General features: G+C 41.2%; 1 protein-coding gene and 1 pseudogene across 7 annotated transcripts in view; both read left to right on the forward strand.

The window, feature by feature from the left end:
- The window catches only part of BIRC6 (baculoviral IAP repeat containing 6), a 597,017-nt gene that overhangs the window by 352,072 nt on the left and 228,661 nt on the right, over positions 1-16,284 (forward strand). For all 7 annotated transcript variants that reach the window (XM_077486418.1, XM_077486420.1, XM_077486423.1 and 4 more), the window contains exon 57: positions 530-659. In XM_077486418.1, coding sequence (XP_077342544.1) covers positions 530-659 — 130 coding nt within the window. The remainder of the gene's footprint in view (positions 1-529; positions 660-16,284) is intronic.
- LOC143990964 (5S ribosomal RNA) lies at positions 4,214-4,332 on the forward strand (annotated as a pseudogene).

Below are 16,284 nucleotides of genomic sequence, written 5' to 3' on the forward strand. Positions count from 1 at the left end.
TGATGCTGAAAGAACAGAAATATTGCAATTTTTTTTGTCCAAATTGGAATGCCTTAGCATAGCTTGCACCTGCTCTGTGACATAGCAGTTTCTGTCGATATAGCATTTTGGGGCACTGGCGTAAAGTTTTATGTCATATTAAGTGCTTATGTGCTACTATTGTAGATGTGAGCAATATGTTATACAAGTTTCTTTTGTACACCCAGTAGAAAAATGGTAAACGGCTTATAGATACATGTTGGTTTAAAAAATGAACTTGGGACTTATGTAGTTTTGACTCGTACAGGGTAAAATGACTGTTAATTATGCACATCATGGTCACACAGCTTACAGAACTTGGTCCAATAATGGCTTTACTTGGTTTCATTCTATATACATTTAGATAGAAATATTTGTGCAACCTACCTGGCAAATAGTTGACATAATAGGACATTTTTGACAGCTTGGAGAAAATCTCTCAACGCAAAATAAAATGAAGTGTACAGTTTATTGAAGCCACAATTATATTAATGGCCTTTTTTTATTCCAGTTGTATAAAGGCAGAATCAATGCCACAAGTCACATCATTCAACATCCAATGTATGGAGCAGGACACAAATTTCGTACACTACACTTGCCCATTTCTACCACATTGGCAGAGCTTCTGGACCGTGTCTCAGGTAAGGTTTCTGAAACCGTTTTCTGTATCTCTATTTTTCAAAGCTTCAAACATTGGTGATAATAAAGTATATTTAAAACAACCCATTCCGTTTAAAATAGAAGTGAAAGGCAAAACATTTGTGTATATATACAATTATAAACACTTTTTTTTTTTTTTTTTTATGTGATCCCCTTACCCTCTATTAGCTTCATAAGTAGCTCAAAGAGTTGAAGGTGGAGTAACAGCAGCACACTAGGCTCCCCAGTGAATAGCTGTGTGTGTGGGATGAGGAGTCAGAACAAGTCTGATCATTGGTAAAGAGCAGGCTGAGTTTCCAGTATAGCTAGAGAACTGACCAGCACGGTGTGCTTTCAGGCCTACTGTGGTTTGTTTTTGATCAGAAATCAGAGAGACTGGCAGGAACACCTGGTATTTCACATAAAGGAAGCAAAACAGAACAGGATACTTTTTCACACAAGTACATGGTACAGCAGGCACTCATCAAGAATATAAAATGTTACGTTTACAGTTTCTTTAATCTTTGTGCTGCACACCTTTAACCACTTTCAGACCGGACCAATTTGCTGGTCAAAGACCAGACCACTTTTTGCGATTCTGCACTGCGTCGCTTTAACTGACAATTGCGCGGTCGTGCGACGTGGCTCCCAAACAAAATTGACTTCCTTTTTTTCCCACAAATAGAGCTTTCTTTTGGTGGTATTTGATCACCCCTGCGGTTTTTATTTTTTGCGCTATAAACAAAAATAGAGCGACAATTTAGAAAAAAACGCATTTTTTACTTTTTGTTATAATAAATACCCCCCAAAAATATATAAAAAAAACATTTTTTCCCTCAGTTTAGGCCGATACGTATTCTTCTACATATTTTTGGTAAAAAAAAATTGCAATAAGCCATTGATTGGTTTGCGCAAAAGTTATAGCGTTTACAAAATAGGGATAGTTTTATAGCAATTTTATTAATAATTTTTTTTTTTTTTGTACTAGTAATGGCAGTGATCAGCGATTTTCTTTTTTGTTACTGCGACATTGTGGGGGACGCATCGGACATTTTTGACACATTTTTGGGACCATTGTCATTTATACAGTAATCACTGCTATATAAATGCAGTGATTCCTGTGTAAATGACACTGGCAGTGAAGGGGTTAACCAGTGGGTGGCAGTGTAGGGGTTAAGTGTTCCTAGGGGTGTGTTACTAACTGTGGGGGGGCTTGGGCTTTCATTTAGTGAACACTGATCTCTCCTCCAATCCCATGGAGCAGAGATCAGCGTCACTAGTTGCTAGGCAGAATGAAGAAATGCTGTTTACAACGGCATTTCTTCATTGGGCCGCTCCGTGAGACGATCGCGGGGATGCCCGCGGCGATCGAGTCCGCGGGTCCCGCGACCCGACTCACGGGGGTCCCGACCAGCGCGTCGTGCGCTGGTCGGCAAGTGGTTAAGAAAAAGTGTACATTGTACTAGCTGCTTCTCAATTGACTCACTAAAATGTGTACTTTTGAAAAGGCAACAGCTCTTTATGTTAAATTAAATAACCTACTTTTATTTTCATACATTAGGGGACACAGTGCCATAGTAGTTACTATGTGGTTTATAGGCCACCTTCAGGTGATGGACACTGGCACACCCTAAATTAAAAAGTGCACTCTATATAACCCTCCCACTGGTGGAAGCATCTCAGTTTTTTCACCAGTGTCTAAGGTGTAAAGATGTGCTGTGCTGAGCTCCACTGGAGCAATCCTTGCTGGGGCTAGCCATGCTGACCAGATCCATTCAAAGTGTCAGTTTTTAAAATTTAAATTTAATGGTACCCAGGCCTCGTATCCGAAGAATCGAGGTTTTGCCTGCGAATGCTTCTTTTTTTTTTTTTTGCGAACTGGACCCTGGGATCCAGAACTTTTTGGTAGTGAGGCCATAAAGTTTTACTGGCAGGGTGCTGTTGCAGGTCCAGGATTGTGGGTTACCTTTAGGTTCCCCTGCTCCTGAAGGTTTAACTGAGCCCACCTTGAAGGCTGTAGATTGGGTTTGTTGGTTTACCACAGAAAACCCTGCGACGGGAAGTTAAGTGGAGTTTTCTAAGAAATTTAAATTTTTTTTTCTTATGAAATGTCTCCTTTTAAATTAGAAAATGCTTTTATGCCTATGTGTTACCACTGGGGGCTGTATTGAGTTCTCATGTCTCATGCGTCTCAGTGCCACATTGTGTTTGGTAGCTAATGCTTCTTCCTGCCGAGCGACAGACCTCCTGTAAGTCTGGGGGGGGGGGGGGTTCTCTCTCCCCACAGATGCCCCCCTATGCTGAAATGTCTTCCCCTCTTCTTTGGGGAAGGAAGCGCTTAATTTCTCCTTCCTCCCAGGGATCCCACTGGATCAAGAGCCCCCGCTGCTCCTGCTGGAAAGAGGCTGTTTTTGAAAGGAAAGGTGATGCCGGGTTTAGCACAGCGTTGGCGTTCAAGGGCGGGAGGTTTTGTTGTTAAAATATACCTTCATGTGTTTTCTGTATAACTGTGGAGGGTTGGTGACGCAGGTTTTTTGAAAAAAAAAATACCTCTGACACATTTACTGCTGCATCAGGCTGAATCTTAATAGCAGTGTTGAAGCTGAACTATTGCTCAAGCATTGCATGCCATTTATTCAGATGGTACCTCTGCTTTCCTACAACGTGGTGGCGTCACCACGTTGTAGGAGAGGAGGACGGGCTCCTGTTTGCAGGCCGGCTTTTTACATTGCTCCTATATGCTGTGTTTTATCTACGTACTTGTAAGTGCATTACTTTTATTTATTAAACTGTTCCTACGTTATTACGCTATGTCAGTCCCTTTCTTTTCTGTGGGCCTCTGAGTGCTAAATATCGAGACCACTGAACAGACTACTATCTTGGAAACACCGCTAAGAGATGGAGTGCTGACCCAGCTGAGGAAGGTTAACCTGGATGTTATCCACTGATCATTTATATATGCTTCATTCCATATATTTTCTGGTAAGCGCATTCAACATATGGTGACGGGCATTTCACGCGCCTTGGAAAGTGTTGAACCACTGTGGTGCTGTCATTTAAGGACACTAACGTCCGTTATTTGGATTCACCTATGAACTTTTCTTAGATTGGACTTTTTTCACTTTATACCAATTTTTGGTTATCTACACATTATTTGAGGTCTTTTGCATAATTGTATCAGTCTTTATTTTTATTTTTTATTTTACATTTTCTATCTTTTAATTTCACATTATATTTAGTGGAGGGTTGGCGCGACTTTATATATATTTTATTACTGTTGGGTGCTATATCACATTTATTGCTGCCGCCTATTTTGTTAGTTTAATTTTACACTATTTTTCCTAGCGCGGTTTACATTTTTCCTTTTCTACCATTTACCTGGAAAGTGGTAACAGATGCCAGCCCTTTCGGCTGGGGAGCAGTCCTGGAAGAAGCATCTGTCCAAGAGAAATGGTCCAGATCAGAAATGACCTTGCCCATCAATATTCTAGAGATTTGAGCACTACACCTGGCCCTGGAGGCCTGGATTCTCAGACTATTGTGCTGTTAGGATCCAGCCTACAGCCACATCACCCTGAAAGCGCCCGATCTCGTCTGATCTTGGAGGCTAAGCAGGGTCGGGCCTGGTTAGTACCTGGATAAGAGACCGCCTGGGAATATCAGGTGTTGTAGGCTCAATCCAACAATGCCACACAGCGGTGGCTTATCTCAATCACCAAGGGGGCACGAGAAGTCGTGCAGCCCAGAAAGAGGTGAATTTATTTCTGCCTTGGGCAGAAAGCAACATTCCTTTACTATCAGCAATTTCATTCCAAGAATGAATAATTGGCAGGTGGCCTACTTGAATACTATTTTTTCTGGGAGAATGGTTCCTTCTACCTGGCATCATTCTATCAATATGCCAAGGGGAGTTCCGGAAGTGGGTCTATTGGCGTCTGTTTTCAACAAAAAGATAGACAACTTTGTGTTAAGGACAAAGGATCCGATGGCATGCGAAACAGATGCCTTGTTATTTCCATGTGATCAGTTTTTCACTGACCTATGCTTGTTCCGCGCCTTTTTCACAGGAACAAGCAAAAAGGGAAGGAGGTGATTCTTGTAGCCCAGGAGTTCTTGGTTTTACCGTGATCATAAAGATGGTGGTAGGTGACCCTTTGTCCTTACTACTGTAGCCAGACCACCTTTCACAAGGTCTGGTATTCCATCCTTACTTACAAACGCTAAATTTAACATTTTGGCTATTGAGACCCACATTCTAAAATAATACCGCGGGCTGTCGGCTTCAGTAGTTTCTACTTTGGTTATGCTAGGAAGCCGGCCACCAGTGTCGTATACTAATGAGTCTGGAAGGCATATGTCTCCTGGTGTGAATCCAGGGATTGGCACCCCAGAAAATGTTATAGGTAGGATAATTGAATTCCTACGGATGGGATTAGAAATGAAGCTGGCCCTGAGTACTTTCAGAGGCCAGATATTGGCCTTTTTCTGTGTTTTTTCATCAACCACTTATTTTTTATTCTGTTTCATAACTTATTCAAGGGGAAACGTGGATTAAATCCTCCATATAGGTCACCCCTGAATCCTTGGGGTTTAAGATTAGTCCTGTCGGTTTTACAAAAACAGTCTTTTTGAACCAATTTGGGATTTTTCCCTTGGCGAGGAACATAATTTTCCTGGTTTCCATATCTTCTCCAAGAAGAGCATCAGGGTTGGCTGCTCTTTCTTGTAAAGTCATATTGGATTATTCTTAGGATAAGGTTGAATTGTGCCCTTATCCTAATTTCCTTCCGAAGATAGTGTCAGATTTTTTTCATATTAAACCCAAGATCTTGCTCTGCCTTAATTTTTTTCAGAACTTCATTCTCTGAAAGAAAGGTCACTACATTCTCTTGATGTGGTGAGAGCGGATAAGGTGCATTTAAAGGTTACCGCTCTGATGCATAAAAGCAGATGTTTTTTGTTTGTGTTGCCTGACAGTCCTAAAAGAGGACAGGCAGCATCAGAGTCTACGATTTCTAGATGGATTCGTCAAGTGGTTGTTCAATCTTTTTGGCTTAAAAGAAAATTCCTTTTTAATTTTAAAGGGATTCCACCAGGTCCGTTATTGCTTTTTGGTGCAGTGCATCACCAAGCCTCCATGGCTCAGTTCTGCAAGGCCGCAACTTTGTCTTCAGTCCATACATTTACTAGATTCTATCAAGTAGATGTAAAAGATCATGAGGATATCGCCTTTGGGAGCAGTGTACTGCAGGCTGCAGTATAAGTCCTCTAGTCTCTTGGTGCCCTACTATTGTGTCTCCCACTCTTCAGTTGGCATTGCTATGGGATATCCCTCATAGTAACTACTATGGCTCTTTGTCCCCTGATGTATGAAAAGAAAACAGGATTTTTATAAATGGCTTACCTGTAAAATCCTTTTCTTTGAAGTACATCAGGGGACACAGAGGTCCCTCCCTTCTTTGGTATACAAGTGTATTGCTTTGCTACAAAACTGAGGTGCTCCCACCAGTGGCAGCTGTTATATGGGGAGTGCACTTTTTAATTTAGGGTGTGCCCGTGTCCATCATCTGAAGCTGGCCTATAACCCACATAGTAACTACTATGGCTTTGTGTCCCCTGATGTACTTAAAAGGATTTTACAGGTAAGCTGTTATAAAAATCCTGTTATTTCTCCCCAATCTATTGGAAAAGATATTACACATTGTGTAGACAGTATTTCTCATCAGCATATTTATGGCTTTTAGTGTTGAGGGTGCATATCTTCACAGTCCCAAACTGAGCCAGAGTATAGATTACTGCCTCAGAGACCCGCTCAAAGGACTGAGAAGCATGGAAGGACTCGGGAGCTGCCATATAGCGCCTGGGACCAGACAAACCAGGTCGGAGTATCAAAAGCATTATTGGCAGTCATTCAGAATTGTTTGAATCTAGCAAGAAATGGAAGTGTGCATATAAGCAGGGAAATATGCAAAACTATATTGAAGATCTCTGGCACACTTTTTCAACTGCTCAGGTTAATATGGATGTTTTTGTTGCATACACTTGCAAATGCACTATATTGTCAAAAGTATTGGGACACATGGCATACCAGTCGTACGGTTAAATGTTGAGTTGGCCCACCCTTTGCAGCGGTAACAGCTTCAACACTTCTGGGAAGCCTGTCCACAAGGTTTAGGAGTGTGTCTATGGAAATGTATGACCATTTTTCCAGAAGCGCATTTGTGAGGTCAAGCACTGATGTGGAGGAGAAGGCCTAGCTCAGTCTCCACACTAATTTATCCTAAAGGTGTTCTATCAGGTTGAAGTAAGGACTCTGTGCAGGCCAGTCAAGTTCCTCCACCCCAAATCCACTTATCCATGTTTTTATTGACCTTTCTTTGTGCACTGTTGCGCAGCCATGTTGGAACAGGACGGGAGTAAGACTGAGATGCCATTAAAGTTCATGTGCGTGTAAAGGCAGGCATTCCAATACTTTTGACAATATAGTGTACCTTTTATAAGAGAAGTCCCTACCACTCTATCTTGAGTTCCCTACCACTCTATCTTGAGTTCCCTACCACTCTATCTTGAGTTCCCTACCACTCTATCTTGAGTTCCCTACCACTCTATCTTGAGTTCCCTACCACTCTATCTTGAGTTCCCTACCACTCTATCTTGAGTTCCCTACCACTCTATCTTGAGTTCCCTACCACTCTATCTTGAGTTCCAACTATGGAACAAAGAGCAATGCACCAAAGAGCAGGGTCACCTGAAGTTGGCCTTTTTTTCAGTAAAACTATTAAACAGAAAAACAAAAATATATTATGTTGCAACAAGTTCGTTTTTTTTTTTTTTATTTCTCCTGGTGGTCTGGCCAGCATTTTTTTTTTTATATATTCATTTTAACAGATCAAGCTGCCTAGTAGTTAGAGATACACCATTTAACAACTAATGGGGCTGCTTACATTGGTCAGCCTTTATTATTGTATGCATACCTTTATCCCAAAAGGAAAAAAAATAACTGCTTAAAAGTTCAACTTTAATTTGGTAGTCACGTCCATCAATATCTACTAGACCGTCTAGCCCTACTCTATTCCCAGATTGCCAGTGCTTTTGTCCAGAGTTGTCTGCATTCATTCATTCATTCATTCTCCAGAGTGGTGTTTATCTCTAGGAAAAGAGGTGCATTTCTGGCTAGATCACAGATGAAAATAAAAGAAAAAAATTTAAATAAAAAGGAATGTAGCCACCACATTTAAGGATTGCTAAGCTCAATGTCCTCAATTTTTTGTTTTTTGATTTAAAGTGGAAGGGGTTATAGACTTCAGACAAGAGTAATGAACAAAGCACATCCCACTAAAGTGTGTACTAGCCTCAATGTGGATCATCTTTAATCTGTCCTCTTTGCTATCTACCGGAGTTAACGATAGCACTGTAGGCTGACACATTGACCTCCCATGAGACAACCCCCCACCCCTATCCCACGTACAGCAAGTTTCTCATAGCCTCAGCTCTGTATGTATGTTTTTTCTATGAGGCTGTGTACAGGGTGTTGTGGCCCTTCCTACTACTCAGCTATCAGATTGCGGGTAACTCTTTGCTCTAGCTCTGCAGTGTATGTGAGACATCAGATTGCCACCCCTTGTTTTCTTCTGCTGAAAAAAATCTAGATAGGCACAACTTAGAAAGCAACTTATGTAGCACGATTTGTTTCATCTCTGTGTATGACCTTGGGCTAGTCACATCACTGGATATAGGTAAAGGTTTATCAAACACTTTAAGTACCAGAATCTTCATGACCGCTTTGTAGCAAAACAAGTCACCGAAGACTCAGACAGCCCATGGCAGAGCTGAAACAGACTTGGTTGGAGATGAATTTCTCTATCCAGACATCTATCTGCTGTTTCTGTAGAGTCCTGGTTTTGAACTAAATGAAATAAGAGACTATAAGTCCCAGAACGTGCATGCAGCTTCATAGTAGGATTCTGTGATGCAACCAAATATTGTAGCAGTAGAGGTCATCTAAGAAAAACATCATTAATTTGGTACTCAGGATAAGGCTTAAGCCTCGTACACACGTACAAACTGACAACTCAGGTCGGAGCCACTGTACTAACAGATGTTGGTACAGCGTCCTGCCCTGATGGGCTATTGTGTTTCAGAACACTCCAATCTGAGAGCGCTGATCCAAGAGCCGGTCGCCAGAACTTTGCAGTCACGACCCTTCAACAGAAGCAGGCTTAACACCCAATTTCTGCTGGACCAATTTCTGCATACACTTTGGCCAAATGGCAGCGGTTTCTATTGATATGGCTGATGCCCCCTGACATTTGGCCCATGTGTAGTAGCCTTTAAGTATTCCAGATGGTGGATTTAAGTAAGACTTCTGGAAATTCATGAGCCCTCCAACATCTTTCAGGGATTGCAGGGGGACCTGTAAGCTGTTTGGTAGTTCCTGACTAGATGCGGTCTGTATCAAGTCATAGAGCTAAGCAGTCAGAGGCTGCTGGTCCTCAATGGTGCTAGTACCGGGCCCAGCACTTTTTGTGAAATGCAAAAAAAAAAACGTATTGATCAAAAAGGTCATCTCCATCCTCTGTTTTTTCATGGGCCCCCAAATCAAAAATCAAACATTTGGGTATAAATATCTCATCTCCAGGTTCCTTTCTGGTTCAGGACAACTAAAATGCTTTACTAGATAATCACTTTTGTTACAGATAACACCCGCCCGTTAGCTGAACAATATAAGGCGCTTGCACTAAATGGCGTGCTTTTTAACTGGGGGCTGTGGAATGTTTTAATAATAATATAGCAGCTGTATTAAAAAGGCTTTAAACTTAAAACCACCAATATAAAAAATGCTTTACTACAACATAATAAAACTCAATCTCTTAGCCTTTCAAAATTTCATGTCTCATCATATCAAAAATGATCTCGCTACCAATTATGGAGGGTTCTCCCTATCCCCATTCCTGCCTCAAATTTAAAACAGTTGTAGGCAACGATTAACTCCTGTATTGGTGGCAAGAAGAAGCCTTCTTTTTTTAAAATGCCATTTTTGTACAATCCAAGAACTCCTGGTACGTATGAGAGTTCCCAAACTCAAATTGTACTACTTTGAAAGGATTTGACACCATAAAAAGCATTTGTGGTCTGTCAACAAATAAGCTCGGGACATATTTTGAGTACATTTTTCTTGGACATCTGCAAGGGGTAATATGAGCTGCTATCCTTGTTCTCCCACTCTCGGTCATTCTGTATCTTACTGCTAAAGTAGCTGTTTTAGTCTGGATCGCACTCCAATACCAAGTAAGCCCTGCAACCTCAACAGTCTTCTCAATACCCTTTTTCAACATTTCAACAGCACTACGATCCTTCCTTATCACTTTCGCTATATCCTGGATTCTGTTTCAAAAGAGGAGATCTTACTCCTTTGTGAGTTTCTGTCATTCTACTCCAAACAGCGTACAGTGCCTTGCAAAAGTTCACCCACCTTGGCTTTTTACCTATTTTGTTACATTACAGCATTTTAGTTAAATGTTTTTTTAATCTGAATTATATGTGATGGATCAGAACACAATAGTCTAAGTTGGTAAAAATGGTGATACATTTGGAAAAATATATACATAAAACCAGGGCTTGACAAATTTGCTTGGAATCTAGGAGCCAGCTAAAAAAAGTTAGGAGCCAGGTTTTTTTTTAACGGACAACAGCTTTATTTTCAATATAAAAATTAACCAATCTTTAATTTAACATAGAAAGACAACTAGAACCAAACATATATAGGCATTTAACTTGTGTAAGTAATGAATATATTCTGATGTGGCACCAAGTGTTTAATGCAATGTCATTTTTTTTTTTTCACTTGGCTTTTTGTGGCCATGAATATGCCTTGTACTTTTGCAATTAAAGTACCAATGGTCAACAGCCTTTGCAGGATCAAAATCCTTCACTGATGGTCCATTCATGTTGGTCATCAACAAATCACCTAAACTTTCGTGCTGCATTAAAGATCTGAACTTATTTTTTACAAAGTTCATCAAGCTGAATCCTCTCACAACATGCGGTTGAGACAGGCAAAACACACACTATAGACAACAAGTTTCCCAAAACTGGAAACCTGTCTCTGTTGGAGAGTGCCAAATCCAGAAGTTCACACAGTTTCTTTCCTTTTCCAAGAACTTTAAATTCATACCACTCATTGTGGATTGCATGCATGCATTTATCATGCATTTCAGGCATTAAAAGTTGTTTCTGGAAATGCTGAGCCAATGTTGTGATGTCATCAACACCATAGTCCTGTAGTGATTTTCCTGATGGCCAGGCAAAGGTATCAAACACTGCAGTGGAGCGTTCAATATTCCTTTGAATCAGAAATCCCTCTTCTAGGTATTTTGCACCATACTGAATCAATTTGTCCTTTTCATTTTGGATCAAAGAAGTTACAGTATTGCTGAGTCCGTGCAACTGTACATCTTGATACTGTCCTTTGAGTGATGTTCCAGTTAGAAATCTGTCCTCATATTTTTTTGGCACATCTTTGAGTGCTTTTAAAGAAGGAATTGTGTTTTTCACATGCAACTCAATTGTGCTTAAGAAAAGCTCTTCCCTTTGAAATAAAAGGGAGAGGTTCTTAATAATTTCTAGATAGTCAAGCAGAAAATGGAGCATGTGAACAAATTTAAAATCAGTTAGTTTTTTCAACAAACCATGTGCAACTGCAGAAGCACTGTCTTTTTCTGCAGCAACACCTTCAAGGTGGACTGTCACACATTTCCAATCTTTGACAAGTGCAGAGAGAGCACTGACTTTGCTTGACACCCATCTTACATTATGCAAGTACTGAAATTTCTGGATTTTTTCATGAAAACTTTCAGCTACCTGCTTTAGCTGTCGCATTCTCTTGGGTGAATGCTGGTAAAATTGGTACAGCTTCTTTAAAACCGGGTCAAGGTCATCAGTGCATTTTCCATCTTTCACAGAGCTTAATACACTTAAATTTAATCGGTGTGCAACACAGTGAATGCCAATTACATGGCTAAGATTTTGACGTACTTTCTGTACCAGTCCATTTTCAGCTCCAATTATGCTTGCAGCACCATCTGTACCAATTCCAAATAGCTGGTTTGAAAAAAGCCAATCTGAAAGACCATGTGTCTTCAGCTCTTTAGTGATGGTTTCTAAGTACCCATCTGCGGTTGCCATTTCAAGAGGTAAGACTGATAGAAATACTTCTTTGATCCTATTGTTCTTGATGTATCTGACATACAATATTCTTCCACTCCTCCTTTGTCAGTTGATCCATCTAGCATCAAACTAACATATTTGGCCTCCTTTAGCTCGCAGATGAGTTCTTTCCGGATTACAGTTGCAATATGTGAGATGAATTCCTTGCATCTCTTGTCATTTGCATACTCTTCTCTCACAGCAACCCCTAGTTTCCCTGTCAGCTCTAACAAACCTTTAAAGTCTGTATATGGCTTGTTGTTTTTTGCAATATAATAGGCCACATTAAATAGAACTTTCATGTGGTTGAACATCCCTTGGTCCATTTTCTTAACGCATGCAGCCAATGGCGTAGCTTCTGGAGCCAACAGGGCGTGTTTAGCTTTTATGCATTTGTCATGCTGGAGTGACTTTCCATGTTTTTTGAAGGTCTCCAGTTTAAATGGTCCTGAAAACCCTTTCACAACCTTGGATGTGTGGTCAGCAATGCCAGGGAAGGAGGCACAAATCTCACATATGGCTATGCCTGTATTATGGTCAAATTTAAGCCATGTGAGTTCCTTGCACCAATCTTGTTTAAACTTCCTTCTTCCTTCATTTTGAGGGTGACTTGTTGAAGGGGACTTCTCTGCTGGTTGTTCTTCTCTTGTGCCACTTGATTCTGCAGTAACATGTTGCACTTCACTTTCTGAACAAGAAGTCTTTGCAAAGAAATTTGTCATCCGCAGTTGCTTGGCATCTTCTGGTGTCACAGCTTTTGCGGCACGTTTCATTTTTTCTGAATTCCCAAACAAAGATGGTTTCGTTGAATTCCCAAACAAAAAAGATTTAGTACACGTTGTTACTTAAAGTGCAGGGCCACCCTGAAAAAAAAAAATACATAAAAAATTAGAAAAAAATCAGAAAAAAAAAATGAAAAAAATATATATTTTTTTTAACTTACCAGAAATGCCTGTTGCTAGGCACATTGTCCTAATCTGCCTCTTCCTCCTCTGTGGAGATCTATCTTCTCTCCTCCGTGCGGCGTCTTCTTCTGGGTAATGGGTTGCGCTGTGTTCTGGGAACTGTGTGTCCCAGAACACAGCGCGACCCATTCATAAAGCGCTGCGCAGTAGGAAATGGGCAGTGAAGCCGCAAGGCTCCACTGCCTGTTTCCCTTAGCCAAAATGGCGGCGCGGAGGGACGGGTCAGCCTCGAGCGGCCGACATCGCGGGTGCCCTGGACAGGTAAGTGTGCTTATTAAAAGTCACCAGCTACAGTGTTTGCAGCTGCTGACTTTTAATTTTTTTTTTTTTTTTAAAACCGGCCCTCCTCTTTAATGGTATAGTCTACAACATTTTAAATCTTAAAATCTTTAAATATCTTAATATATATTTATTCTTTAAAAGCAAAGCACTCCTCTTATGTAGCCCTGATCTGTATCTTTACAGATGCTATTGACATCTCAAGTGACACTAATACAGTGATCAGTGATAATATACACTGTCACTAATAATGACACTGGGTAGGAAGGGGTTAACACCAAGGGCAATCAAAGGGTTAACTATGTTCTTAGTAGCGTGTGTTTACTATGTGGTGCTTTTAACCACTTGCCTACTGGGCACTTAAACCCCCCTCCTGCCCAGACCAATTTTCAGCTTTCGGTGCTCTTTGAATCTCATGAATTTTACATGGTAATACATGGCACAGATGACAGGTGATACTGACGACAGATGACACTGATGACACGTGACACTAATGACAGATGGCACTGATACATGGCACTGATGACACGTGACACTAATGACAGATGGCACTGATGACACGTGATACTGATAACAGGTGGCACTGGGGACAGGTGGCACTGGGGACAGGTGGGTATGTGTGTTTCAGTGTGTTAGTGTTCACTCATGTTTCACTGACACTGCAGCATGGAAGCTCTCCCTCCTCACAAGCTGTTTCTGTGTGAGGAGGGAAAGCCGGCGATGAGAGATGATCTCATACGTTTACATATGAGATCACCTCTCGTTGGACACACTGTTCGAGTGCTAAATGGCTGCTGTGATTGGCCATTTAGCATGATCTGTGATTGGCTGTATCCAAGGGACACGGCCAACACAGAACTTCCCCGATGCGTGCCCATGTCGGCGTGCAGAGGGGAAGTAAACAGGAGGATGTCCAGGGACGCCTTCCCGGCAATTGTGTCCGCGCTGTAGACATCTTTCGTCTATAGCGCAGGCACGAAGTGGTTAACAAAAGAATGTGACTTTTATTTCCGCCATTTTCCCGCTTATTGTCATATCCCCGCTAAGGGTTAGATCAGGTCCGCCTGAAAAACTGACAGGTGAACCTGATCAGACAGCCCTTGTGAAAGGGGTCAAGCAGGGAGGATTACAAATAATATTTTTTTTTTCCTTAATTAAAATAATTTTTTACTTTTTACAAAAAAAAAAAAAAATTATATATATCTATATATCTATATTAATAATAATATATATATATAATATGGGAAGCCATTTACCAGCCACCACACTCACCGTTGGGCAAAAGGCGCCAGATGACGCCCGCAATCACTTCCTTCTCTTCACTTTGGGAAGGAAATGGACGGGCAGTGAAAAACAGGCAGGGGAGCTTCACTCCATTAGGATTAGCATTATTGGAATAGGGTGTAATTTCTACATCCACCACAAGATGGCGCCAGACTACCGAAAGATTTTAGAAGGCCGCAAAGTCGCGGCCTCAATTACTGGCCGGCGCGGCCCGATGCAATTGCGCGGCGGAGTTCGGGGTCCAAATGGAGACAGGATACCCCAGCAGCGTTGCCCCAGGCGCCAGGACGCGAATTCTAGTCGCAAATGCGACCTGGTGCCCGGGGTTTGTCGAGCCCTGCATAAAACTATTTTTCAGAAATAAGACTGATAATTGGCATGTGCGTATGTATTTAACCCCTTTTGTTATAAAGCCCATAAAAAGCTCAGTTGCAGCAAATTACCTTCAGAAGCCACAAATGATGTCCACCTGTGTGCAGTATAAGTGTCACATGATCTGTCATTACACACTTCGAGCTGTGATGGCCGCAAAAGGTGGCTCTACAAAGTATTGACTTTAGGGTGTTATTTCTGTTATTTTTTTTCTATTTGCGTCACAATAAAAAATAAAATAAAAATCTCAAGGTTGTGAGCATGTTCTGTAAATTTAATGATGCAAATCAAACAATCCATGTTAATTCCAGGTTGTGAGGCAACAAAACATGAAAAATGCCAGGGGGGGGGGGGGGGGGGTTGAATACTTTTCAAGGCACTGTAAACAAATTAAAGGGGTCTCCTCCATGTACCACACTCTGATCTGTTCAAAACTCACTCAGAAGTGGGAACAAGATCTTTTACAAACTACCTCTTCCACCCAATAGAAGTGGCTTCCTGTGGGGGTGCTCAGTGGGGGAAGGAAGGAGAGAGGGAGGAGCCAATATTGTCGGCGGAGGGACACGAAGAGGAGGATTGGGGCTGCTCTGTTAAAAAAAACCATTGGACAGAGCAAGTAGCTATAACATGTTATTTTATTCCAAAAAAAAAGTAAATGTTTACAATCGCTTTATCTGTTGTGATTAACTTCAATATTCAGCAAGATCTAGCTATGGTCCTACTTCTCTTGAACACGGAATGTTGGCTACATATTTGCAGTCCTTTTTATTGTACACTGTCTAATCACTGTCAGAAAAAAATGCTAGCAGCGGTGTGGAAACAAAAAGATTTTCCAGACCCCACCCTTTTCCTACACAACTTAAACTCGCAAGCTCAATTTAAATTCATGTTTGCACTTAAAAATGGAAAACAGGAGTCCTTTTGATCTGCCTGGAGGACATGGTCTCAACACTGTCCTTTTGGTAGCATTATGTGATGAGCTTCCTTCTATTATGTATTCACCGACCAACATCACTTCATCTTCCCCCTATCAAAGTGGTTTTCATAGGTTGTACACAAATTAAAAAATCTTTGTGGCTGCGCACCTGGGATCTTTCGAATGTATCTTTAATTCACGACAAATTTTATATCCATAAAAACAGCCGATAAACCACATCGCGAGACGGAGATATGGTTAAAGTGATCGTACAGGATCACAGTTTATTTAAAAAAAATATCAAACGTGTCTTGCCTGCTCTAGTGCAATGGATTCTCACAGAGCAGCACTGATCCTACTTTTCTCAGGTTCCCCGTCGGCACTTCTGTCTCCAAAGCTATCACAAGGATGTGGTCTTGGGGACAGGGAGAGGCTGCAGAAGCTGAAATATGTAACATGTTCCCAAGTTGAACTTCTCAGAATTCCAGACAAAAAGTTTGTCTAGCTGATCCTTCACATGTATTTCTACAATACATAAAATGCTACATACTGTATTTCCTTTAGGCAACGTACCAGTTCAGTTTCAAGCTGTGTCATTAGGAATGC

This window comes from Lithobates pipiens, unplaced genomic scaffold (genome assembly GCF_037356315.1).
Source record: "Lithobates pipiens isolate NorthernLeopardFrog02 unplaced genomic scaffold, aLitPip1_a1.2 Scaffold_18, whole genome shotgun sequence".
In the NCBI taxonomy this organism is placed as follows: Eukaryota; Metazoa; Chordata; class Amphibia; order Anura; family Ranidae; genus Lithobates; species Lithobates pipiens.